Source organism: Pygocentrus nattereri, chromosome 15, assembly GCF_015220715.1.
Source record: "Pygocentrus nattereri isolate fPygNat1 chromosome 15, fPygNat1.pri, whole genome shotgun sequence".
Classification (NCBI taxonomy): Eukaryota; Metazoa; Chordata; class Actinopteri; order Characiformes; family Serrasalmidae; genus Pygocentrus; species Pygocentrus nattereri.
The window spans coordinates 12,175,949-12,203,873 of record NC_051225.1 but is presented as its reverse complement, the minus strand read 5'-3'; the positions used below and the strand labels follow the sequence as shown (position 1 = coordinate 12,203,873).

Genomic DNA, 27,925 nt, shown 5'->3' with positions numbered 1-27,925 from the left:
TAGATACCACTTTTTCTTCTCTTATACCAATACTGAGACCTTTCATTATTATTATCGATTATATCGATACTGGTCCAATTTCTTTTCTTTAAGAACTACTACATTTTTTAATTTCTTTTTTTGTGACAAAACTGCAGCTTTATACATTTTTTTTTTGTTAAAATAGAAATATATCTTGCAGTGCAAATGAGTCATATGTCCATTTTCATTTTTCATTTTTTTACATAATTTGAAAATGCCTGTCGCCCTTTACGTTGTATGTAAATTTCATGAAGAGTGGATCAAAAGAAATGACCCAAAATGACTGGGAAAACATCTAGTTCCATTGACTTACATTAAAAGTAAAGCTGTTTTTTCCTTCTCCTGTAAAGGTATCAAGGTTTTCTTCTGACAACAATAATATGTTTCCTGTTCATGTAACCTCAATCTCAAAATGTTGTGTACCATTTTGTTGCCAGCTTAAACAACATGTTTCATTGAAACAGCGTGAAACAGTATGTAACAGGTGTGAGGTACTTCTTCTATCGTTCGATGGGCATGACAATAGTGCATTAAAGTTTCTCTACAATTAACTATTTCATGTCAAACCACTCTGGATGACTCTGTTTACATCTCAGGGACTGAATTATTTGGAAATTCTGAAAAACTGGTGGAGGTTTTAGCCAATCAGCAGCGACATACATACAAACCCCACCATATTAAACAGATAGCGCATACAATACAATCCATAATAAAGTCCTCTACAAATGCAGCTGCTGCAGCTTGGCGTACACAACTATTAAAGACACGTAAAGCACGCACCACAATTTCTGTTAAAATAAATATTTTGTTTGCTTTGCTTTACTTATCTTTACATTATAATGTACTACAAGTAAATATGTGATATTCCAAGGCCCAATCCCATTTCATCGCTTGTCCCTACCACTTATCCCTTAGCCCTCTGTTTTGCATGTTCATGGCTAAGGGTAGAATCTTCTCAGTCATTCTCTCCACTGACCTCAACAGACCCCATATAGGTACATTCTATCTCTACTCTTAATTTCTGTACTGATTAAATGTACTGGCATCCCCATGAAGAGACCCAAGAGAATGAAAAACTTCAGCAAAGTAAACTCCACAAGCGCAATGTCCTAAAGGTCCAAAGGGTAAATGGTGGTGTTATTCGGTTTCTCCACTGGCTAATATCTGCAACAGTATGATTAGGTTCCCCAACAGAAACAAAGCCTCCTGCTGAGGAGTCCCAATGAAGCATTTTTCAAAAACTCTCCATAATTAAATAGCTGAGATGTATATAAAGTCATTCAGAGGGGTTTGGTGTGAAATAGTCCCTTATAGAGAAACTTACCAAGCCAGATTAGTGATTAGAAGAACAGTGATAGGAACCAAATGTCCACCTCTAAAAGCTTCTTCACAGAAAGTTATTACATGAAATTGTCAGATATATGCTGCCCATTGTCTGACACATTGTTTTTGATAGTTTTGTGAATGCCTTAAAATGTATGTGAATCTGCATATTGTAATCAATTCATGCTGGAGAGAATTTTACCAGAGAATACACCCAGAGAATTTTAAGGCAAAACAGTCCCCAAAGATAATTACTTTTTAGATTTATGACAATTCAGCCATCGTCACCATTACATATCGCTGTTGTCGGGAGAAAACCTCATTTCTCCATTTTTGTTGTTTTTCAGTTTTTGACATAATTTGAAAATGCCTGTTGCTCTTTACATTGTATGTAAACTTCATGAAGAAAGGACCAAAGAAAAAGACCCAAAATGACTTGGAAATAAGTCGGGTTCTATTGACTTACATCATGTTTTTTCATCCTCCTGTAAAGTTACCATTTTGGAGATACAAGGTTTTCTTCTGACAACAGTGATCTAAAAACTCAGACGATGTGTTGGTCCACTGGCGGTTTTAGACAGCAAATAAAATCGGTATGTTTGTGTTGTAGACATCGCCACTCTGGTTCCTATCACCACCACTGTAAAGAAATCTGAGTCTGTAAGTCTCTCTGCATGCCAAACCACTCTGGAAGACTATGTTTATGCCTCAAGGACCAAATTATTTAGAAGTTTTGAAAAACTGGTGGAATTCCCCTTTAAGTATGTCTTTGAGAACTGGACAGGAGTCAGAGAGTGCACTTTAGTCTTTCCCATTTTCAGCTTCAGTCTATCATTCACTCACATTTCACAACACCTAAATACACCTGTGGCACAGTCATGACCCCTGACTGCTTTGCTGAAGGCATGTGAGTTGTGCAACTCCGTGCTTTATTACAGACAGTGAGGAGGAGGAGGTGGAGGAGGAGGTGAAACACCTCCTTTTGGATTATGTGATTTCCATCCTCAGCTACAGAGGCAAAAGGAAATGAATATATTTTACATTATACAAAGAAAACCAAGCTCATACCAATACTAATCCTGTGAAAGAGCACTCCGTATCTCTATAGCATCTCTTCTCTGATAGGGAATTGTCGCTTGCTAGGTCGTGAGTAGAGGCAAAGTACATAGCTAAAGCCAGCTGAAAGGCCATTTCTCAGTCTGAATAAAACGTTCTCAAGCCAATGATGCCGGATTCAGAGCTTCCTTGCCGAATACAGAGCCAGAACCCGAACAGCTGAGTCGTTAATGAGAGGTAAAGACAGCGAATGGCAGAACTGAAAGTATTTTCACGAGGAAAAGCGTTAAAACCCCCGTCAAAAGCCACCTGCCGTAACGTTGCCGGCCGGTGGTTGAACACTAACTCTAAAGAACCTCCACAGCAGCCTATTAAACATATCTGACATAAAGTTGTGAATAAAACACGTTTCTAAATAAGCTTTACTCACTTTATAGCTCGGAGTCGTGAACGCAGAAACGTCCGTTGAGCCGAAAACGTTCAAAAGTTAAACAGAACTCGAACCGTCGCGTGGTCCAGAGCGCGAGCCTCGAGCCAACGGCTCGCGCGCGCAGACTACAGTTTCTGAACGAAGCTCAGCACGCGCGCAAAAGCGCCTCTCTCGCTTAACGTGGCGAAGTTCGAGTCAGTTTTCTTTCGAACCGCCCGTTTAAAGAGTCGAACCTCCGATTCAGTGATTCATTGACTCATTCGCTCTCCTCTGCTCCACACAAGCTACAGTGAGTGTTACTGCTTGCACTAATGGAGTCAGACAGAAAGAAAGGAGAAGTTACCAGCGGTACACAAACCATGAGCTTGAGCTAAAGCAGAGGCACCCAAGGTAAAATATTACTCCAGTAAATGTAGACGTTCCTCCCTTTAGACCCCCACTTGAGTTAAAGTACTAAAGTATTTGCCTTCAAATGTACTCAAGTAACAAAAGTAAAAGTGCTAAAAGATTAATTATGGCTCTAATGTCCTGTTATCATTTTTATAACAAGACTGGCTTCATGAACTCATTTTAGGTGAAAATCCTCCAGTGTCTCTCTTGGTAAACCAGGCTTTTAATAGAACGTCGTTAATTAGTGACGCTGATGTTTATTAAAATGATCATGAGCACAAAACACTGAAGGTAAACAGTTTCCATTACGTAGAACCGACTGGCTCTGAAATCACTTTTTACAAACAAGCAAAGTTTCAGATTAAGATTTATTTACAACTTAGTTACAAGTTTAAGTTTAATAAAAACTGGCTTTAAACTCAGGATCACAAATGAGCTTCCTTTACTATGTTGATCTGTAGGTCTCTGTTCATAAACATAAACCAGCCCAAATCAATTTACTATAAAATGAAATGGTGTTTATATAAATTCAGAAAAAAGCCGCGTCAGTCACGACTGCATATGTGGACATATTTCTATATTGTGCTCTATTTACACAAAGTTAGGTTAGTTCCTCATTTATGTTGAATAGACTCTCCCAAAATTTTACACTGCTGCACTGACGTTGAACAGTGTGCTGCACTGGGTTGGTATGACCAACAGGTCAAAACAAGCTCAAAACTAAGTGACTGCTGTGTGCTAATTGGTGTTCTTGCTTTGCGTTTCTATCGTTTTGACATGTTATGCTTTAATACACACAGAAACCAAAAGGAACGACAGATTTCTCAAAAAGTAGTGGAGGAAGAAGTCAGATGTTTGAGTTTGAAATGTAGTGGAGTGAAAGTAAAAAGATGCCCAAAATGGAAAAAACTTCAGTACAGATACACGAAAAAACTCCTTAAGTACAGAAACTACATTTACTTAGTTACTGTCCACCACTGGAAGCTACAGAAAGAAGATCAAAGTTGTTCTTAATAGGCCTGATTAGCCATGCCATTAAAACCACTTCTTTGTTTGTACACTCTGTCAATTTTATCAGCACTTTGTAGGTTCTACAACTACAGCCTGTAGTCCATGGGTTTCTCTGTATGTTTTGGTACCCCCTTTCACTCTGTTCCTCAGTGGTCAGGCCACTCCATAGGACCACCATAGAGAATTGCAGTGACTGGCGTGGTCTGGTGTGTTAGTGTGTGTTGTGCTGGTACGAGTGGATCAGACACAGTAGTACTGCTGGAGTTACATACACCTACAGATAGACTACAGTCTATAACTGTAGAGCTACAAAGTACATCTATATAATAAATTGTAAGAGCTGGGTAACATTTGGGTAAATGTTATGGCTAATCCCTGTGTGTTACAGCGTAGTGTATGTTCTTATTATATTATTGTTTTCTTTTTAAGTTAAACGTATAAAGATCGTATATGAAGTTCACTGAAAGCCGAGTCTTAAACACTGTGTGTCAGTTGGACTTCAGAATCGGCTCAGCACGTTCATTGAAAAGATTCAACAGATCGACTTGTTCATGAGTTACACAATGCTGGCTTAATCTTCTAGATAGGATGTTAACCTGGAATCAATGCTGCTTCAGGAGAAAGGTTTATCTCTCTTCAGGAGAACTGTCTGTCTGTTCTATCAGTTAAAATGACCAAGATGAAAACATTTTGCAAAACACAGTATAATAAACCAGCCACAGGTAAAAACCATCCTCAGTGCTACAATGAAATAATGACTCATGTAGACGTACAGTAGTTCTCTATCAACTGCAGTGGAGCTCCTTAGTACATACACAGTCTATCTGGATAGGGAATGAATAATGTGATATTAAATGAAATGATAAAAGCAGTAACTTTTATTGATAACTTTTATCTGGGGGCAGTCATGGGCTGAAGGTTAGGAAGTGAGCCCTGTAACCGGAAGGTCACCAGTTCGATCCCCAGAGCCGACAGTATATGACTGAGGTTTCCTTGAGCGAGACACCTAACCCCCAACTGCTCCCCGGATAGGGCTGCCTACCACTCTGGGCAGATGTGCTCACTGTGTGTGTGTGTGTGTGTGTGTGTGTGTGTGTGTGTGTGTGTGTGTGTGTGTGTGTGTGTGTGTGTGTGTGTGTGTGTGTGTGTATGTGGTGTTCCACTTCATGGATGGGTTAAATGCAGAGGTGAAATTTCCCTGATGTGAGACAAATATGGGTCATTTAAACAACAAAGCAATAAAGCTGCAGTCACCAAGAGAAAGAAATAGGGAGAACAGAGTTATCATTTGAAAGTACACAGAAAAAAAAACATCTTTCCAAACTGTTCTTAGGCAGCCTACATGTTATATAGCCTAACGTTTATTACGAGAAGTGATTAAATATTTACTCATTTCTTGCAATAACACAAAACAGTAAGTAACGTTCCTCCTCACCAAGTCATAAAATATACAGGAGCCAACGGCTGCTGGGGATTTATTGCAGTCTGGCTTCACAGTGGCGTCAGGTCCAAAACAGCAACATTCTTACTGCATTTCATTACTACATTTTCATGAACAGTGACATTTCTTTCTAAGCAAAGCGAGTGAGCTCGCAGAGGCATGTTGGCATTTTTCATGCGTAAATGGCGCCACCTGGTGTTTTCCAGGCGTAAAGCAACATGTCTTTTGTTTTATAAAGGCGCACTATGGGCGCAGTGTGGACGCAATAGTTTCAGATGTGGTCCGTCAACTGAAGTGCACATTGCACTGTTTAATAAGGGCCCAATTTTTTTTTTATTGATCATTGTTTTTGTGAATGCAGTGCTTTGCCAACAGAGACAAACTGAGAAGACAGGTTGCTCAGAACATTGTATGGAGACTGGGTGATGCTGATGTTAGAGGGTAGGGAAGGTAGGTGGCAGAAGAGTCATAAACATAAAGGTAAAGTAATGTAGCATCGGCGCAGAAGAAGACTCAGAAAGCATAGCACATACAGGCAAATGCTGTTTTCAACAGCGAGTCTAGAAATGTCCAGCCCAGCATTACCCCAAAGCGAAACGCAGAGAGGGGGCTATGCAAGAGGACACAACATCCAAAGAGAGTAGACACCTCTAACCACTGGTTAACTGCAAAGCCCACCCTCCTCGAACCCAATGACTCCAATAAACACAATTACCACTACACTACAACAACAGTCTGTTTCTACACGAGTAATGTGAGGCATCCCAAGAGCCACCCCACATGGACAGCCAGTTATTAATCTTAGTGTTACTGAGCTCTGCTAAAGCCAGAGTACACTGAAAAATCAATATGATCAGTTATTAATCTCAGCATTACTGAGCTCCGCTAAAGCCTGAGTAGACTGAAAAATCAATGTGATGATTGGTTATTAATCTCAGTGTTACTGAGCTCCGCTAAAGCATGCATAGACTGATAAATCAATGTGATGATGAGTTATTAATCTCAGTGTTACTGAGCTCTGCTAAAGCCTGAGTAGACTGATAAATCTATATTATAATCAGTTATTAATGTCAGTGTTACTGAGCTCTGCTAAAGCCTGAGTAGACTGATAAATCTATATTATAATCAGTTATTAATGTCAGTGTTACTAAGCTCTGCTGAAGCCTGAGTAGACTGATAAATCAATGTAATGATCAGTTATTAATCTCAGTGTTACTGAGTTCTGCTGGAGCCTGAGTAGACTGATAAATCAATGTAATGATCAGTTATTAATGTCAGTGTTACTGAGCTCTGCTGAAGTCTGAGTAGACTAATAAATCAATGTGATGATTAGTTATTAATCTGTGTTACTGAGCTCTGCTAAAGCCTGAATAGACTGATAAATTAATGTGATGATCAGTTATTAATCTCAGTGTTACTGAGCTCTGCTGGAGCCTGAGTAGACTGATAAATCAATGTAATGATCAGTTATTAATCTCAGTGTTACTGAACTCTGCTAAAGCCTGAGTAGACTGATAAATCAATGTAATGATCAGTTATTAATCTCAGTGTTACTGAGCTCTGCTAAAGCCTGAGTAGACTGATAAACCAATGTAATGATCAGTTATTAATCTCTGTGTTACTGAGCTCTGCTGAAGTCTGAGTAGACTGATACATTAATGTGATGATCAGTTATTAATCTCAGTGTTACTGAGCTCTGCTAAAGCCTAAGTAGACCGATAAATCAATGTAATGATCAGTTATTAATCTAAGTGTTACTGAGCTCTGCTAAAGCCTGAGTAGACTGATAAATCAATGTAATGATCAGTTATTAATCTCTGTGTTACTGAGCTCTGCTAAAGCCTGAGTAGACTGATAAATCAATGTAATGATCAGTTATTAATCTCTGTGTTACTGAGCTCTGCTAAAGCCTAAGTAGAACGATAATTCAATGTATTGATCAGTTATTAATCTCTGTGTTACTGAGCTCTGCTGAAGTCTGAGTAGACTGATAAATCAATGTGATCAGTTATTAATCTCAGTCTTACTGAGCTCTGCTAAAGCTTGAGTAGACTGATAAATCAATGTGATGATCAGTTATTAATCTCAGTGTTACTGAGCTCTGCTAAAGCCTGAGTAGACTGATAAATCTATATTATAATCAGTTATTAATGTCAGTGTTACTGAGCTCTGCTAAAGCCTGAGTAGACTGATAATTCAATGTATTGATCAGTTATTAATCTCAGTGTTACTGAGCTCTGCTAAAGCCTTAGTAGACTGATAATTCAATGTATTGATCAGTTATAAATCTCAGTGTTACTGAGCTCTGCTGAAGCCTGAGTAGACTGATAAATCAATGTGATCAGTTATTAATCTCAGTGTTACTGAGCTCTGCTGAAGCCTGAGTAGACTGATAAATCTATATTATAATCAGTTATTAATGTCAGTGTTACTAAGCTCTGCTGAAGTCTGAGTAGACTGATAAATCAATGTGATGATTAGTTATTAATCTCAGTGTTACTGAGCTCTGCTAAAGCCTAAGTAGACTGATAAGTCAATGTGATGATCAGGTGTTAATCTCAGTGTTACTGAGCTCTGCTAAAGCCTAAGTAGACTGATAAATCAATGTGATGATCAGTTATTAATCTCAGTGTTACTGAGCTCTGCTAAAGCCTGAGTAGACTGATAAATCTATATTATAATCAGTTATTAATGTCAGTGTTACTGAGCTCTGCTGAAGTCTGAGTAGACTTATAAATCAATGTGATGATTAGTTATTAATCTCAGTTTTACTGAGTTCTGCTGGAGCCTGAGTAGACTGATAAATCAATGTAATGATCAGTTATTAATCTCAGTGTTACTGAGCTCTGCTAAAGCCTGAGTAGACTGATAAATCTATATTATAATCAGTTATTAATGTCAGTGTTACTGAGCTCTGCTGAAGTCTGAGTAGACTTATAAATCAATGTGATGATTAGTTATTAATCTCAGTGTTACTGAGTTCTGCTGGAGCCTGAGTAGACTGATAAATCAATGTAATGATCAGTTATTAATCTCAGTGTTACTGAGCTCTGCTAAAGCCTAAGTAGAACGATAATTCAATGAATTGATCAGTTATTAATCTCTGTGTTACTGAGCTCTGCTAAAGCCTGAGTAGACTGATAATTCAATGTATTGATCAGTTATTAATCTCAGTGTTACTGAGCTCTGCTAAAGCCTGAGTAGACTGATAAATCAATGTAATGATCAGTTATTAATCTCAGTGTTACTGAGCTCTGCTGAAGCCTGAGTAGACTGATAAATCTATATTATAATCAGTTATTAATGTCAGTGTTACTGAGCTCTGCTGAAGCCTGAGTAGACTGATAGATCTATATGAATTGTCAGTCATTAAGCTTAGTGTTGCTGGGCTCTTTAGAATTTACATTTAAATCACAAGCGAATATTAAATTATAACCTTTCTCCATGTGCTTACCAAGACGTATTCTAAATGTACTTCTGACTATGTTACTTTTTATGTAATGGAAAATATTACAAAATACATGTAGGTCAGTGCATTCACTATTCCGCCTGCACTGCTTTTTCAAAGTACGTTAGCTGTCCAACCAGTTCTGCCCCATCTATGCCCCTTTTTTAAAGATGTTCTTCCAACTCTGAAATACAGTAATCATCATCATCATCATCACCATCAGCATCATTATCATCATCATCATCATCACCACAAGACATAATAAAAGAGCAGATTCAAAAGGGAAGAATAACAGAAACTGAACATAATACTGGCGCGTGCGCGCGTGCGTGTGCGCGCCTAGACACTCTTCCGTCTCGCGCCCATAATTCTCCGGTGCCGTCGCGGCTCAGAGCCCCCGGGGGCGCAGCTCCATTCATCGCATCGCCACCGAGCCGCGCGAGGACGAAGATGCATGTGCTCGAGCTGAGCGTGTGCTTGGCCGTTACCAGCGCCATCGCAGCTGCCAACGCCGTGCACGCGGATCTCAACGGCACCGTGGAGGCGGATGGAGCGCGAGGACAAACGACGCTGGGCGACATGTTCAGGGAGGTGGAGGAGCTGATGGAGGACACGCAGCACAAACTGGAGGACGCGGTACATCAGGTACACCGCGCATCACACCGACTGCCCGGCGTGCAGCGCGTTAGCTGATTTTCAGGCGCTGCGTGGCCGCTTTTCGTGGGATGCACTGCCTGCTTTTGTTTTCAAATAGAGGTGCCACGATACCACCTCTCCGATATTGAATTTGATATTTGATTGAATTGATATTTGATATTACATTCATTACATTCTGGAACAGCAGAATGTTTCAAAAGGCAACGCTGGACTACCAATAATGGTAGTAAACTGTCACTGTGGTGGGACCCTCAGGGGGACATCTCAGTACCTTTGGTCAGGGAACGTAACTGTACCATAATCCACTGAAATGATATTTCAGTTGCATTGACTCCACACGCCCCGTCTCGCCTCCAGGCTTTTATTTTAGTCTTCTGTATTATGAAAAGATTCAAATATGAGCTTTTCACCTGGAAAAACCTATTTAAGGATCACAGTTAGACCCAAAACCACTGTAGTACCTTTGATGGTACCTTTACATAGTTTGTCCCTGGATGAATGAAAATGTAGCTGCACTGAACCTTAATTTCTAACAGTGTACAAATACATGCCATGCTTCTTTGTAATTTTTCGTAATCAAGTTTTTTTATAAAAGCATATTAGTGATTGGCCCCCGCGACCCTGACGGAGAAACGGCTTAGAAAATGGATGGATGGATGGATATTAGTGATTTGCATCTGCCCAAAATACCCATAGCAGTGCATCCCAGGGACTTATTCTGTCTTAACATCCAATATCTGACCTAGCATTTTCTCAAGATATCGTCCCAAAACACAATATCAGATCAGTGCCATCTGTACTTTTTATACTTTGCATTTGTTGCATTTCAGGGTTACATTGATTCCTTCTCCTGCTTTGCATTGCCTGCATCAACAATCAGGAGTAAAGGCCTGTTCTGAAGCTTAGATGTAATGTCATGGATTGTTGCGGATTCCTAAATTGTTAGCTGAAAAAAAATTGTTACATTGAATTTACTTAATTCACCTCCACAAGAATGAAATGTATTACATCAGCACAATTATTTGAGTGTCCTTCATTCTGCATTTGAATTTTTCCATAAAACGTGCCAGTTCTGTTTAATAAGCAGCACATTCAGCTCTGCAGGTGATTTTAAGGGCACTACAACACCGATTTCAGATGACCATGAACATTCTCATTCACCCTCATCTGTAAGAGTTACAGTACGAGCATTGACTTTCACCGAGTTGACAGCTCCTTTCAGTTCTTTGAAGTGGATAAGAGCGTCAGAGTTGTTGAGCATTAGAAATATTCTGGGTTTTAATATCCGTGTATAATAGTGTGTGATCATGGGCTGTTCTTTTGAACCGTTTTACAGATGGACAATGAAAGTGCAAAATCCAGCCAGCATGTCCAGAACTTCGCCTCACATTTCAACAACGAAAGCAGTTCAGAGATTGTTCTCGGAAATCAATCCACCCCTGCTGTGGGGAAGATCGATAAGGTAGGCTGGCAAAGAGGTCACCTAGCAGATTCTTGACGTGATTGCTTCTATTTCTGCAGCCTTCTGCTGTCAGCGCAGTGCAAGAGCCACTGAACAACAGGATGGCCAAATAGCTTTTGCTGCTTTTGAAAAAAATCCCATGTACAATCATTTTTTTCAATGACAGAGTGTCCTTCAGACAAATTGGGGCCAAAAGAACATTGGTTCTGAGCATGTGATGGATCAGAGTGTGTTCCCATGTCTACTTCACTTGTGCTTTCAGATTTTAGAGAATAGAACTGAGGAGACTCACATCTCCAGAACCATCATCCAGACCAACGGAAAGGAAAATGATACTAACCATGTGAGTGTTGTCATCTTCATCATATTACATGAAAGAGAAAAAAAAAAGTTGTGCTTTGTTGTTTCCACAAAAGAAAACAAATGAGAAACCTACGGGGCATCTGAGGGGCATCTGAGGGGTGTACTGACTGTACATTTTTACATTTCTTTACACTTCTTTTTAATGTTAATTATTAAGATTGAGTATTGAGATTAAGCCCTTACACCTTTCAAAACATCGCATCACATTATACTAATGTGTTCTCAATATAGCACAAGTCAAATTACAATCTCAGTATGGTGTTTTGTCCTAATACACTACGTTCCATTTGCTTCAGCACAAAAGTATCAATAGTGACTTCTGTGTCTGATCGGATCCAGAAAGTTGAACTGTGCTTGCACAAATCTATTCCTAAAGAATAGCTCCTCTAACACAAACCATAACATCCTTCTTCAGAGCACTTCATTTCCTGAAGGGAGTCAGTCAATAGTCTATTGGCTGCTCTGAGTGAGGCTTTTAGGCTGCAGAGTCGGAGAGGTGACGCTGATCGAGCAGGATAAAGCCAGATAACATAGCGATCAAAGAGAATGTTGTCAGTTCCAGCTGGCAGAGGAGAACTTAAGACATGAAGTCTGCTTCAGTCTAGATCCTCACTGATGAGTGCAGAGGATCAGGAGTACATGAATGTATTCATAACGTGACATTTAAACTAAATGGAAGAAATGAGAATACCCAGTCACATCTTTGTGAGATTGAAAGATGATTATAGGCGGACCGCAGTCCGAGTCCGGACCCAGATGCTGTTTTATGCGGACTTGGACCTATAACCAATAAACTATGGTTAATTTCGATGAGGTGGTCTTTTTTTAATCAGCATATCATTTCTAGTCATTACAATACTGGGAGACAGACCAACCAATCACATGTATTGTAAATTTCACACGTGACACAACATAGCCGGTCAGATCTGTGCATTTCGATCAGCACTGACTCAAGTGAGTGGCGAACACACAGGGGGACGAGGCAAGAAACAGCAGTCAGAGAAGAAAGTGAGTCTGAGGGAAGTTAGCACACATGACGTGCTCTAAAAAGAGAAAACTGACAGTAAACATGGTTGAAATATGACTTAATTATACTTCATTTGATTTCATATTCAGTTGTTGACTGTATAACATGTTTATAGTCCTAATAGGCCATTTCAGTAAACAGTATATGGCACTGAATCTTAATACAAGTTAGATATTATGAGGTTCTGGATCTTTGCTTGAGGATATTTTCTCTAACTGGACCTTATTGAATTTAATTAAAGATTCTGGATTTATAGTATATTGCTGTTCCACTGTTAGCCATCAGAGCTATTCCACTGTTCTTAATATTGAATATATTTTTAGATATTTGAGCTACTTCCACACAATTTGTATTTCAGACATGTAGTACTATCGGCAGCACCTCTAATCACAGACATAATCAGTTGTTATCTAGGATGCACATATTCAAAGCTTAGTATATGTTAGTAGAATATGTTGTTCTCTTCCAGATGACCAAATTAAACGTAAACCACTTCTTTTTATCCTGCAAAGGGAAGGAGTGGATTAATCAACCTCTCTTCTCCCTGAAAGATTGATGTGGTAAAAAGGCAACAGGAGAGGGATGTAATGTTTATTTTAGCATCTAGGGATAAAAAAGCTCTTTGTCCTTTGCTTCACCGGTGGCCCAAAAAGTCTGGATCACCTCTCTTATAGATAAATATTGCACAGATCGTGTGTCAGCCTCACATCCTTTAGAATTTTCTTTGAACTCTCTACAAACTCAGCTGAGTTGCTCACGGCTGCTTTTCATTACAGTGTGGTGTAATACATGTTTCTCGCATTTCTGTCCGTGAAACAAAGACTTTGGAATTAATGTAGTGTTCATCGCTGTAGCATTGTAGTTATTGAAATATGGTAAAACAGGATAACTCCATTATGTGTTGTATGTCAGAGGGCAGATTTGAGGTAATCTTCATCTAATCTCTATCTCTTGGATTGTATGGCTGATTACCATAGACATTTACCTCTAACAGAAAAACTGCCGAAATTCACATATAAGAAAGCCACTGGGCAGTTGCTGTAATTTGATCAGTAAATTATCACAGGTCAGTTCCAGGTGCTTGTGAATCAGCTGTAATGTGTAATTCATTCTTTCAGATATGGATCTAGTTTCCTTTGGGTAAAATTTATTGGTAAGGTTACATTTATGCTGATATCCAATATTTGTGCATTTCTGATGATGCTGAAACAGTAACATTTGTAAAATGTAATAATTAGGACTAAATCCACGTGGGTTAGCATTAGCATTAACTTTTATTTGTAGGGGGTTACAAATGCAGAAAAATGAATAAAATGCTAAATTTAGTACATTATTGCTTAGACATTCTGCTCAAAATCATTAGATGTAAACATGTAAACATCTGTCCCATGCCAAATATTTGGCAGTGCTGATATGATTCCTATATCATTGAGTGCTTTTTACATGCAATCAGTAAACCAATTATAATCATATTTCTTCAGTTATCTGATTATTCATATGGTCATGTAAACAGTATACTCCAGTTTCTTAGATCAGAGTAAGGCCTAAAATCTGATAAAAAAGAGCTGGATTTTAGCTCAGTAATCAGATTTCTAAGTACATGTGAATTTCTTTCGAATATCTCCGTCTGTGCATGAACGAAAACGGACCCTGGTCCTGAAAACAAGCGAGCAGCGTCACCGTGAGACGCAGTAAAACCTTTCTGGAGCGACGAAACCACCATGAAACCAAGGTGTTAAATAATATTCTTGTCCTTATTTGCTTTTCTCCTCTCTTTCTCAGGAATGCGTCATTGATGAGGACTGTGAAAAGGGCAGTTATTGTCTATATGAGGTGAACCACTCCAAATGTCTGGCCTGCAAGGAGGTGAATGCGGTAGGAGCTTTGAGAATATCTGACTTTATTGGGGTTTACTAGGCAGCCGTTTTTCTGCCTTGCACATAAAATTGCGTATCTCAGTATTTCATACTGAGACAGTTTCCCCACCCAGACCTAGATGTTCTGAAAGTGCCGAAAAAGTTGTGCCCATCTGAAAGCCCTCAGCACTCTGCTCTTGAGCAGTATGATGCAAGTGAGCCTGCATTGTAACTGCATTGCAGTACAGCCACAAGTGCATCTGGAACCTGATATGAGGGAGTTTTTCTCCACTGGGTTTCCTATCAAAGTGCACTGCTGGCTAAATTAAAGCCACCACGTCTGCTCGTCTCCCTCACACAGGACACAGAAAGGACAACAGAGAGCAGCACAGCGAAGGACAGTGGAGACCACCAGGTAGAATACTGATGCGCTCTTGGCAGCAAGGCTGAATCCCATTCTGAAGCACACTTTGGCTTGTCTCCAAACACAAATGTGCAGGCTTGTCAGAAAGCCTTGGCTGGGTTCAGCCTGTGGCCAGCCGTCACGATACTTCTGAGACTGAACGCAGCTGATTTCTCTCTCATTGTGGTCTCGAGGGAAAAGAATTTGTACAAAACAGGCTTGGAATTGTAGTTGTTTTCATCCTTGATGCATATTTGAAATTCCCAAACTAATCGACTGATAGTATTTACACATGAGTGATGAATTAGAGGTATAAACAAACAAAATATCTCAGTAAGGTGCCACCATAAGCTGCCAGAGCGTCTCCAGGGCACCTTGGCATAGATTCCCCGAATCTCTGGCACTGTACAGGATAAATGGAACACCAATCCTACAGAAGGTATTCTTTCAGTTGGTGTTTTGAAAGTCGTGGGGGAGAGCACTCTCTAACATGTAGGCCCAAAATCTCTCGTAAGTGTTCAATTGGGTTGAGATCTAGTGACTACAAAGGTCATAGCATATGTTTAACCCTTGTGTGGTGTTGGGGTCCCATTTTCAGTGTTTACCAAAAAAAAATCTATATATGCAATTTATTATTATTTTAACCCATATTCAGTGCCTTCACACTGTTCACCCCCTACACATTTATATTACACATGGGGTTGGGGTGTAAGTGTGGAGGTGCTGCTGGAGTTTTTAAACACTGTGTCCACTCACTGTCCACTCTATTAGACGCATCTGCGTTGTTGGTCCACCCTGTAGATGTAAAGTCAGAGACAATAGCTCATCTCTTGCTGTACAGTATGAGCTAATTATCCTCTAGTCCTTCATCAACGGTCACAAGACGCTGCCCACAGGATGCTGTTGGCTGGATATTTTTGGTTGGTGGACTATTCTCAGTCCAGCAGTGACAGTGAGGTGATTAAATACTCCAGCAGCACTGCTGTGTCTGATCCACTCAGACCAGCACAGCACACACTAACACACCACCACCACATCAGTATTACTGCAGTGCTGAGAATGATCCACCACCTAAATAATACCTGCTCTGTGAGGGTCCATGGGGGTCCTGACTACTGAAGAACAGGGTAAAAGGGGGGTAACAAAGTATCAGAGAAACAGATGGACTACAGTCTGTAACTGTAGAACTACAAAGTGCTCCTATATAGTAAGTGGAGCTGATAAAAAAAGCATAAAAACAAGGAGGTGCTTATAATGTTATGCCTGATTGGTAATGTGCTGTCATGATGGATATTTTGCATAAGAGATCTTTTGCATATTTTTATCACAGACTTGTACAAAAGATGAGGAGTGCTGTGAGGGTCAGCTGTGTGTGTGGGGTCAGTGCACGAAGAACACCACCAAAGGAGAAGCAGGCACCATCTGTGCATACCAAAGCGACTGCAGCAGCGGTCTGTGCTGTGCTTTCCACAAAGGTACTGACTTGTAAAGGCTTAAAAGCCCAAATTTCCCAAAGTATATGTGGTTGGAATCTGAAAGTATTTCCTGGAGGAAATGACAGTAATTTAGTATTGGAAAATTGCACTCAGCTATTCCACAGCTATACCGCTGCCGTTTGATTCAGAATTTATAGGCACAATGGTTTCTCTCAGCAATATCACCTCCAGTGATAGTCCAGACATAAAGATATGAGGACTGCTGTGCAGTTTGAGAGCAGCAACGATGAGATTTAAGAAATGAGCCTGAGTAGAACCTGCGTGTCACGGCCTTTAACTCTCACTCACCCTTATTCCCCTCTCAGCTCTGCTCTTTCCAGTGTGCATCTCCAAGCCGACCGAGCGTGAGCGCTGCCTTATCTCAGCCAGTCATCTAATGGATCTGTTATCATGGGATTTGGAAGGCGAGGGGCCAAGAGAGCACTGCCCCTGCACTGGGGACCTACAGTGCCAACATCTGGGGTAAGAGAGAGGAACAAGATAAGGCCTGGATTCATTTTCCAGTAGGGCTTATTAGCCGTTAGCTGCTGTAAATAAATAAAAAGCCAGCCGCCCCCAAATAAAGCTAAAACATGCCTTTCAATGGTGTCACTACTTTTAGTATAATAAACAAATGATGTCAGTTACAATGATGGAAAACCTGCCCAGCTGTGACCACTCAGTGGACGTTTTTAAAACAAACTGAACCTATAAATGTTTTATGTTCTGTTTGCAAACATTGTTCACCAGCCAGTAGTGTCTGGTATGTGATGGTCTCTTTCCAATGATGGATGGCATAGAGGGGGCTGATAAAGTGTGCTTAGCAACAAATGGGCTACATTTAGCAATTGTATCCCTACAAACAGCACCCAGAGGGTAGATGTATCATATAAAATAGCTGATGAAATTGGGAGAAAGGTAGGCATGAACACTCAATGGATATTTTTAAAATAAACCACAGAGATTAATGTTTTATATTCTGTTTTGAAACAATGTAGCAGAGTTACAATGAACTGGCAACTCAAAGTCATCCCTAACTCTAATCCTCCAAGACTTTATGGAAAACCATCCATAAACGGCTTAATAAAAGCAGGATTATGGTGGAGGTACAACCGCTGAGCACCTTCACATCCAATAGAGCAATTTTAGTGTTGTTTTGAGAACATTAATGGAGTGTTATTAATGCAACAATGGATTTGCTTTGAAATTAGTACAGTACTGAGTAAACAACCTTATGAATAACATCATATTACACATGAGCTCCATGAATGTCAATTATTCACTGCCATGGTTTTCAGATCCTGGTCCTTGCTAAAATCAAATGAAATGACATTAAATTCATAAATCGCTTAACAACATTAGTTGTTTCCGTCCAACTGCAGGAGATAAAATGAAAGAAATGACTTTTAGTGGTAAAAACATTTTATGTAATTATCTTATATCCTGCCACAACTTGTCACATAGACTTGTTGGAGCACATTTCCTTTACAGAGACTGTAGCCTTCTTAGGACATTTTGGACATTAAATACTCTTCATTTGTTTGTTTGTTTATTTACTCACTGAAGTTGAATATTGTTACTGAACAGCATCTAATAGAACATCATACCCTTTAGTATTTTCTAGGACTGTTAAATTTGTGAACGCTCAAAGTGCTGATCAGATTTGTATGAAGAGTGCTTTATTATTATTATTATTATTATTATTATTGTTATTCTGTAAGGCTGAAAAGTTGCAGAATTGCTTTAAAAGTTCAGCTCCACTTCACCACAACTACACTGCCTCGTCATGCTGTTAGAAAAATCACGACACTAAAGTCATGAGTAAAGTTTTTTTTCAGGAAAAAAAAAAACATTTCCAGTATGTTCCAAAAACTTCCTTCCAAAAAGTTGAATGGAAAAAAAGATTGACATTCATAAAATACTACTGACCGTGTCCACTTTTATAGCCTAAACTGACAAGCTTCATGCAAGTCCTTTGGATGAAAATGTAGCCAATAACACTAAAAGAACATCGCAGATCCTCAGCATTTGAAGCCAAAAAGGGCACGAACCTTACCAGTGGGTGACATCATGAGAACTTGAGAATTTGAGAAGAATTAGTCTTTTTGAAGGCAACAGTTTGCTGAAAAATCAAACAATTTTTAACCAAATTATTGCTTGAATACTGCAGTGCTGAGAATGATCCACCACCAAAATACCTGCTCTGCCGGGGTCCAAGAGGGTCCTGACTACTGAAGAACAGGGTAAAAGGGGGCTAACAAAGTATCAGAGAAACAGATGGACTACAGTCTGTAATTGTAGAACTACAAAGTGCACCTATATAGTAAGCTGATAAAATGAACAATGAGTGTAGAAACAAAGAGGTGTGCTCCACCCATTCATACTGAAGTTATAAGGAGCATTTGATTTTTGAACGATGCACAATACAGGGCAGCCAGTCAGAACAGAGGTCATTTACATGCACATCAGTTTTAAAATACACCCATTATTTTGCAAGCTCCTTTCAGATGGAGTTAGTGTGTTAATCTCTTTCTGTGCTCTTTATTAGCCGTGGCTCCTTGTGCTTGAAAGGCCAGAGCTCCAGCGAAGAAGACCTGACGGACACACTGTACTCCGAGATCGACTACATCGTCTAAACACTGAAGCGGAATCTGCTCAGGTAGAAGAGCCAATCGGAGGGATGATAGTGATCCTCTAGTAATCTGTGCTATACTTTAATACTTATTACCCTTCTAAAAGTCTTTAGCAGTGAGCTGTGCACTCATTAGGAAATCAATACCTGGTCATAGTTTGACCTCCATAAACCTAAAGCTACAGCTAGATCTCCATAATGTGCTTCAACTAATGCTGAAACTTATAGGAAAGACCAAGACCATGGCTAAAATAGTAGATCTTAGCATGGATAGTGTCCATATGTTATAGCCCAAGAGGGGCTCAGGGAGAGAAGTAATTGTATAAAAATCTATATATCTAAGGCTACATGGTGGGTCATTGGCATTAAAGCTGAATTCCACTAATTGTTTGAAATTTCTGTATAATTCAATTCTTATGGTGTAAACATCATCGTCCAGAGAGGTTTGCTGTGAAATGCAACATTTTAAAGAAACTCAAGAGACTCAGAATCACTCACACTGGTGTTGATAGGAACCAGAAGTCTAAAATGTTTAACGCCTCTAAAAACTCCCTCAATTACATAAAATGGCTATGAATACACACGATAAGGTTTGAACCTAGAAAAAGAAAAAAAAAATTGTTACAATACATGTGTGTTTATTTATTTATTTTTGTTATTATTTTATGGTGGCAAGATACTGTAGGGTATTGAGGCAAAATAGTCCCCAAAGAATTCCCACCATTACCATCATCAACATTACATATAAAACTCAGAACACATGCATAAGTTCAGTGGTCATTCTGGTTAGTAAAGAAAGTGGCTATGCTTGTGTTGTAGACATCGTACCCTCTGGTTCCCATCACTACCACTGTAAAGAAACCAGAGTCAGTATGTTTCCGTACAGTGAACCATTTCACATCAGAACACTTCATATCAACAAATTAATTATGCAGGAACTTTTTAAAAAGTGGTGGAATTCCCCTTTAAAGAATGAGAACTACAGAATTGTGTGTCCCTGTTTATAACCATCAGCTAGATTGATTCAGACTCTCCAAAGCAGCATACTCATACAAATGTCAATACTGTGAAATGAAACCTTGCAGAAGTGAATAAAATGTGGAAATGTCTTGCGAGGACTGTCATTCATTCAAACAAATAGGTAGGTGGGAGCAGCAGAACTCATTACCTTCTTCTCCTGACAGGACTGCCCCGTCTGATCGGGAAATACACCCATCCCGATCAACCAACCTTCACTTTCTGCATCATTTGCCTTGAGCAGCTTTCAGTCGGTTGTACTGGCCAGTTTGTTGATCTTCATGGTTTTAGTCTTTTTCTGTACTAGCTAGGTTTAAACGTGTTCAGCTTTGATCTTCGAAAAACGTATTGTACTTGAAGGTCTTGGGAAAAGTAGGGGGCGGGCATCATTTGTTCTGATTTAGAGTCATTATTAAAAATTTGGACACTGCTGGTCAAATAAAGTAAAACAAAAAACTGATGAAACAGGTTTATGCATTGTCTGTATTAACATCATTTGTCATGTTTTTATCAGGACACTTGGGTATTCATTTCTTTCATTTTCAGGTTTAATTAGTGAAGCCACGTGTTGTCCTGTTGATTATTTTAGCGTATGCACAGTTCAACTGACATCTTGCCATCAATACTTTTATAATATAAATAAACCTAAGCTGGTTTCTTTTAAACGGTATTTAGTGTTTGGTCTGGTGCTGTAAACAAATCCAAATCAGTAAAGTGTCCACAACGAACTTGTTTCAAGTTTACATGGAAATTTAAAAATAAAAACGGATGAAATTTCCATTTAAAACATCTGAATGATGCGGTCATTGAAAATTTCAACATGGACACACAGAAACTGATTATTTTTTATTTCCATATTGGCATGTCTACTGTGAACAGCTTGTGGCAGCGTTAGGAGCCCTGGGGACCCAGGGGGTTCGGCCCGGCACAGCGGTGACTGCTGCTCCTCCAGTGTAGCTCTAGAGCCTCCGCAAAACAGCAGTATCATCTCTCTCCACACACACACACACACACACACACACACACACACACACACACGCGCGCGCGCAAGCGCACACACATACATACAGACCAGGCCCGAACCCACACAGGCTCCGTTCACATTGTGCAGAAATAAAAACAGAAAAAAGGCCAAGTACAGACCAAAAAAAATTATTAAAATGTGTGCCAGAAGTCACTCACAAGACCTAATGTGATCAAGTCTGAGGTGAAAATAATTTACAAAGGGGGGGAAAAAAAAACAAAAAAAAAAAAACAGGGTAAACAATAAATGAAGCATTGTAGTTAATTGGTATCGCCCTAGAATTATAGGCTTGCAGACTAAAATGTACCAGTGTCAGTAGCCCCATGAGGAGGAGTTATGAAGGAAGCAGGGTTGAGCCCCCTCCACAGTGGGTGGAGCTTCAGCAGTTAGTGGGGTGGCACAGAGGGACAGCCACTGTCACACCTGCACATGCAGGGAAGCACTCTGGGAAAAGGCCAGGGCGGAGCCTCATCAGCCAGAAGAGAAGCGTTTAATTCACACATATTACTTTTCATTAAATCAATAAGAGGAAAGACTCCCGGTGGTTTTAAATGTGAACGATAAGACTACACCCGGATTCAGTGGAGGACCTCGGAAAAACGTGGAAGATGACTGGACTGTGTCTGGCTTCAACCTTATGGTCGCTATTGGAGATCAGGAGTTTGTCGCATTCTGAGCAGAACTTGGATTGTGGACATGTGTACATAACTTGGTGGACTCAACACTACTCATAATCAAAGAGTAAGTGATGGAGATGGACAATAAAAGAAAGAGAGGAAAAAAAAACAGCAGAGAAAAACTATGGAGAGCAGTGAGGATAGAGACAGCCCAGAGAAAGAGATACAAATCCCAAATAGAGTCCTCTACTCTATTCCATAAGTGCGTCCATCTCTGTAAGATCTTGTTAGGTTGATTTGTCTGAATGGTACTGGATTTTTTTCTTTTGAAACAGCTTTTGCACTTCCCTTTAAACTTTACAGTACAATAAACTATAGTGCACAATAGTAATCTGAGCCTCGCGATGCCCCTGTGGAGCTCAGAGAAGAGGGCGTCAGCCGTACAGCACTGGTGACGTTGGATTCGATGTGGGCCTCGACGCCAAACGAGGGTCCCTGGCGAGGCAGCGCTACACTGCAGCGGGCAGGCCAGCTATTTAAAAAAAAAATTATCAGGGTGGTTTGGGCCACCTTCAGTCCTGGCCCGAGTCTTTGGTAGGCCCTCCATCTAGATAGATCTTGAGGGCTTTCTCTTTGCGGGGTGAATAGCTGACGCGGTGGCCAGTCTTCAGCAGTCGGCTGCTCTCTTTCTTCATCAGTTCATTGCGCTCCTCCTCAGAGAGCTCCATGGGCTCTTCAGTGCTGTCCCTACAGAAAGTGAGACAGAGCGTATGAGGATAATATATTCCCCAGACATGCATCAAAACACCCCCTTATAACTTATGAGCCTGAAAAGGATTATTGTTTTGATATTAATAATGCATGTTTGAAGTATTTTCAATAAAGTTAGCATGCTGATCTGTTCATCAGCCTGACATTAGCAAGAAAGCCTTTAACTTTGAAAAAGTCCTACATTAGGACACTAGGTGGTGATGTTTTTTTATTTGCTAGAACAATGGAGAATTGCTCATCTTTTATGTATATAGCAGGCAAATGTTATTTTACACCAAATAAATGGTTCAAAATATATTCACATTGAATATTTCACAGAAATGTTCTTTTCCACGATATGCGTTATTGGGTGTGGGTTCATATACACACAAAAAATTGGGCATTTGGAACAAACACTTAATATATAAATCATGATGCAATTTTTGACCATAGCACAACATTCCTCTATAGTTACCAAGAAACTATCCAAAATAGGGCCTGCATATATGAACCCATGATACTACTTCAGTTTTAACTGGAAAGATCATTACCTATAGAAGACCACTGCACCATCATCGCAGATGTAAAGAGGCCAGACATTGAGCGTGGAAACTTTAGGATTCCAGTCCAAATCCTGATGAATCTCCAACACAGATATGTCACAAGGAAATGTTCCTCTTCCCTAAAGGAGACCGCATTAGTTAACTTACTGAAAATCTGAGGTAACATTAGAACAGGATTCTCAAACACTATTTCTGTAGGGTCACAATTCAGCACAGTTCAGTGCCAGCTCTACTTTGCCATGGCTGATATTTAAGATCACATTAGGTCACTCAGTGCAGGATGCAACTATGCACTACTATAGGACTCCCACACTGAGTTAAATAAACAAGTCGACATACCTTGGCAAACTCCAAGTTTTCAAGAGGAATTCCACTCATTTCACTGAGCTGCAAAAGACGAAGCAATACTTTAACATTACAATGAAATACATGTCTGGGGAAATCACAGTATTCAAACTAAAATGACTGGCTATACATCTAGCAGCCTGAAAGCTTTGCATCACCTTTTCCTTAAGCTCCTCTACACTGCTGCTCTCCAGAACCACCTCGCGAAAAGGCTCCAGCTTCATTTGGGCTGGACACCAGCGCCGTGTGAGCACAGCCAGCTGGGACATGGACTTCATCCTCTCCGGTTCTGCACAACAGACACAGGAGTTACAACTATGCTCAACACATCAAACATTTTCAGACTAACCCACAGTAAATGAAGTAGAAGTCACAATTTGCAACGCAGTGTTCATCTTACAATGTAAAAATACTAAATATTTTAACTCTGACTCAGACTACCACAAAGCTAACTTTCTGGGGGACATGAGGTGGTCAAAGCAATATAAAAATACACAAGGTAGGCAAGTTTTAAACTGAGTTTTTAATATAAGAAAAAAATGTTTTAAAATTTAATACAAGTTATGTATTACTAAAACAAATATATTCATGTTGGGCCAAATCAAATGTCCTCACAAGCTCACTGACCCACGGGCCACACTTCAGGCATCTTCACACATTTCACTCAATGTTTCATGTTTCCACTTTTTATGTAGGGATCAAAGCTGACCATCCTTTACCTTCAAGAACTTCAAGGAAGACCTCCCAGTTACTGGAGATATTGATGTCCTCTTCATAGACGTGATAGTCAAGAAACACAGTACCTGGGTTTTTCCAGGTCTTCTTCCTGAGTCGGAACCTGCAAAAGCACATACAGGGATACAATTTGCATTCTGTGTGGGTTCCGCTCCACTTCTACAGTCCAGCAGTGAGTCAGGCTATTGGAAAAGGTTAGATGCTGCAATGAGTCACTGGATCACGCACACACAAATTAATGTGCACAAGTCACAGGTACACAGCCATGGCAGACTGTAATAAAATTCACTTTACAACAAGGATGCATCGATACTTTTTCCTTTTCCAAATACAGTACAAATACTCAGTACTCACCAATACAGAATCTAATACCAAACTGAATAATCTACAGTTGTTCTTGTAAAGGAGTGTGATGTACTTTAACAATCAAATCATTAAAATTTCTCATTTTAAATGAAGTGTATTAGTGTCTAGCGATGCTACAGAAGAGTGAGCAGCGCTGCAGTGCAGAAGAGTGAACTTGGTAAGAAAAGCGCTTCTGTACAACTTTAAGTAAAACTGAGTTTTGTTCCTCGCCTGTCTTTTAATATCAGTCTCTGTAGCACAGCGACAGCAAGAATCCCTTCCAAAATGAGTTCAGCTGAGGAGCTTTTTGAGGGTCCCATTACGTAGGGAAGATTTTAACCACTACTCCTTGTAAGTCCATTCCAAGGGGCAAGGTGACACTCGAAAACAAGGGGTAGGGGTAAAAATAAGAAATAGGATTGCCCCCCAAGTCTTCTCAGAGTCTTCTGATTGGCTGGTTGAGCCATAGTTGAACGTCCTCTAACGCCAGATATTCAGTGTGTGATTTTACAATCCTTGTTCTTTGGTGTCTCATGTTGTTCTTTTGGAATGGACAACTGTGTACGGACAAAGCCTACAACTTGTTCTCACGGTATGAAAATGCTCTGTCAAATAAAGTCAGAGTTTATGTATATAGCACTTTTTACAAGAGGTGTTGTCACAAAGCAGCTTTACAGAAAAATCTGGGTCTGAGCGCCTATGAGTGTCACCAATGGCAACAGTGGCAAGGAAAAACTCCCTATGAGCAAGAGGAAGAAACCTTGAGAGGAAGCGAAACTCAAAAGGGGAACCTGTCCTCCTCTGATCAGCACTGGATAGCAAAGAGCATTAGAATAAAATGTCAAAATACAAAACAGAAAAACAGGTGGAGCAATACAGACTGAATAAATCGGTTTTATTCAAAATTACACACTGCATGTTGAAGACTGAGCAGAAACGCTGAAGTTAAAAGCCTGGTGTATTATTATTATTAATGTTTATACTCAACAATTCTATTTAGTCAAACAGACTACAGTCAGCACATATGTAAATGTCCACTTTTTTCCTTCTTAGTTTAGCTGGCCTACGTGTCTCCACTTACACCTGGGAAGCAGTCATGATTGTGTTAAAATCACTGTGTACTCCTGGTAGTAATCTGCTAAGGTGGAATGTCTGCATTGTTATGAGTGCGAATACAAACCAATATCCCAATATATCGATATTGATGCACCCCTACTTTACGATTTTCACCCGTGCAGTCATTTAGCCACTAGACATTTTAGCATTTAACCACCGTAAACTGCAAGGACCTATGAGCGCAAGTCTTCAAATTCTTGATTACTTGCATTTTACTTTTACAGTAGTGGTCAAAAATTTAAAAGTAGATGCTGAATAATAAATCTCCAGAGTAATGATAATAAGGCTAAAGTTTAAGAAGTATGTATTTGTGGGTCATATCTATTCGCATTCAGGTGCTCACCTGTCTATGCTGAGGTCCAGCTTGCACTGGTCTCTGAGCTGGGGCAATAACTCCTCCTTCGACTGCCTCACTGTCATGCCCTTAGCAAACACAGTGTCCAACAGGAACTTACAGGGCTTGGGGAGAAAAGAGACATCTTTATCAGCTATGAAACAAAATCTCCTCCTTTGTGTAACTCTCCAACCACCTTCATCTCAACATAAAAAAAATAGTCTTTCCAACTTCTACCTCGGATGAGCATATTCAGGACCAAAACCTGCATGAGGACACTGATGACTTGCTCACCTCAGGATCATTGACTAGCAGCTGGTACACTTTCACCCTGTACTCCCCTTTCTTCAGTGCTCTTCCTAACCGAATGGTGATCTGTTGCAAACAGCAGAAAAGCAAAAGCCTTAGAAAATGACAAAAATCTTAAAAAACAGAGGGGTATGTTTGCTTTATTATCACATGCTAAGAAATGAGCAGCACAATCGAGACCTTGTTGTCATCTGAAAAAGAGGAAAGTGTCTCGTTCAGTCGCACACTCTCAAACTCCTGGTTGTTGGCGTAGACCCGGAAAACCTTGAACTGGGTAGATGTGACTCCAACGAACGGCTCCAGGTTCTGTTTGAACGCAGCCAGTGTGATCCTCTTATCAACATTGACAAGTAAGCCTAAAAAAAGCAACATCCAAATCAGTTCTATTTGATAGTGACAAGGCAGGTTAACTGAGGAAGTACAATTAACAGTTTTCAAATTGTTGGCAAAAAGGATTCTGTGTTGCGATGTTATGACAAATAGCAGAAGCCAGGTAAGTGCACTCACTGTATTTAAATGCTGCTGCACCACCTTCACTAAAATGTCACAGCATACTTACAGATGACTTGTGCCAGCTGCCTCTTACTTTCAATGTAGCACTTTAATTAATTCACATAATTTAAACAAGCAATTGGTTTTTCATTTATTAATTTAAAATGCAAGTCTGGCCCATTCAAGAGGAAATAATGTTATTTATATTGAGACTAGCTAGTACAAAGAACAGGAAATGTGTTTGCGTGTGTTCATTTTGGAGATGTGTTAATTTTGATTTAAAAAAAAAGGCTAATGAAAAAAATGAATAAAATGAAGTCAGTAGGCCAATATGGCTGAAAGGAAATCAGAAACAGCCTTAAAAAACTCATGATTAGTGCAAAGAGCAAACAAGAGCAAAGTGAGATGAAACTGCAAATGGCATAACAGTTCAATTAGTCGTTTTACCAAAAAGCATTCAATAGAACAAACAAAAACAGAGGTAATTGCTAGCTGCAGCACCAATTTCCTTTTTAAAATGTACCAACACTATTACACTTACATTTCTGGTTATCCCCCATAGCATCGTCTTGTGAGTAGGGCTCCGCTCTGAAGTACAGGTACTGCGCTTCTCCTTTGCTCTTGCCATTCTCATCATACTCGCTGTCTGTACCTGAATCCTCCTCCGCTGTATCCCACGTCTCCTTCTTGCCCTCATGGGCTTTGGAGCGACGGCTGCTGGTGATGCTATGCGAGTCAAGGCCATTGGCCAGCGGAAGTGGGCCACTGTCAGCATTGCACAGAGTGTCGCTGCTGTGGCTGGAGCTCAGGATGTCCGAGTCCACTGAGCTGGTGCTGCGGTCATTGTTCACGTCCGAGTCAGAACGCTCTTCTGAAGGAAACTGATTTTCTGGGTCAGATGCAGTTCCTCCAGTGCTGCCTCCGCTGGTCACTTGAGCTGCTGGCTGGGTAGCACCATCAGGCTCAGCTGCCGGGGATTCGATGTGCTCAAAGTCGCTGTGGTCTGAACTTTCCTGGCTGTCACTAGTGGTGGAGGCCTGCTGCTGCTGCTGCTGCTGCTGCTGCTGCTGCTGTTGTTGTTGTTGTTGTTGTTGTTGTTGTTGTTGTTGTTGTTGCTGAAGCGACAGATTTTTGAGCTTCTCTGTGCTCTCTTCCAGAATGGCCTCCACAGACTGGCCACTACCTTTAGCCCCCTCAAATGAGTCCTCAGAGTCACCGCTCACTTTAGGGCAACTAGTTCTATGGGCCAGAGAACCTGGCGACTGCTCTGGGAGTGAAACAAA

At 40.2% G+C, this 27,925-nt stretch overlaps 3 protein-coding genes across 24 annotated transcripts in view; 1 reads left to right on the top strand and 2 right to left on the bottom strand.

The window, feature by feature from the left end:
- Positions 1 to 2,969, bottom strand: part of mical2a (microtubule associated monooxygenase, calponin and LIM domain containing 2a) — a 60,226-nt gene extending 57,257 nt beyond the window's left edge. For all 20 annotated transcript variants that reach the window (XM_017707242.1, XM_017707243.1, XM_017707244.1 and 17 more), the window contains exon 1: positions 2,831 to 2,969. The gene's annotated coding sequence lies outside the window, so the exon portion shown is untranslated. The remainder of the gene's footprint in view (positions 1 to 2,830) is intronic.
- A 6,465-nt stretch (positions 2,970 to 9,434) lies between these two features.
- Positions 9,435 to 20,103, top strand: dkk3a (dickkopf WNT signaling pathway inhibitor 3a). Of its 2 annotated transcripts, none has more exons than XM_017707230.2 (7): positions 9,435 to 9,765; positions 11,114 to 11,239; positions 11,502 to 11,582; positions 14,412 to 14,495; positions 16,219 to 16,363; positions 16,690 to 16,846; positions 18,912 to 20,103. In XM_017707230.2, exons 1-7 carry the CDS (start codon positions 9,571 to 9,573, stop codon positions 18,997 to 18,999), a joined length of 876 nt encoding a protein of 291 aa, XP_017562719.1. In that variant the 5' UTR covers positions 9,435 to 9,570; the 3' UTR covers positions 19,000 to 20,103. The 2 variants fall into 2 exon arrangements, with proteins under 2 accessions (XP_017562719.1, XP_017562718.1); XM_017707229.2 differs by having other exon boundaries at positions 9,440 to 9,765; positions 14,412 to 14,504.
- Positions 20,104 to 20,845: 742 nt separating this feature from the next.
- The window catches only part of usp47 (ubiquitin specific peptidase 47), a 42,945-nt gene continuing 35,865 nt past the window's right edge, over positions 20,846 to 27,925 (bottom strand). Inside the window, exons 20-28 of one of the 2 annotated variants that reach the window (XM_017707240.2) lie at positions 27,184 to 27,925; positions 26,331 to 26,506; positions 26,136 to 26,216; positions 25,851 to 25,966; positions 24,031 to 24,149; positions 23,470 to 23,600; positions 23,306 to 23,353; positions 22,955 to 23,085; positions 20,846 to 22,400 (exon numbers count right to left, since the gene is read on the bottom strand). The exon at positions 27,184 to 27,925 is cut by the window's right edge and continues 99 nt beyond it. In XM_017707240.2, the coding sequence (XP_017562729.1) occupies positions 22,226 to 22,400; positions 22,955 to 23,085; positions 23,306 to 23,353; positions 23,470 to 23,600; positions 24,031 to 24,149; positions 25,851 to 25,966; positions 26,136 to 26,216; positions 26,331 to 26,506; positions 27,184 to 27,925 (1,719 nt within the window). In that variant the 3' untranslated portion in view covers positions 20,846 to 22,225. The remainder of the gene's footprint in view (positions 22,401 to 22,954; positions 23,086 to 23,305; positions 23,354 to 23,469; positions 23,601 to 24,030; positions 24,150 to 25,850; positions 25,967 to 26,135; positions 26,217 to 26,330; positions 26,507 to 27,183) is intronic. The other variant, XM_017707241.2, reaches the window with a different exon arrangement.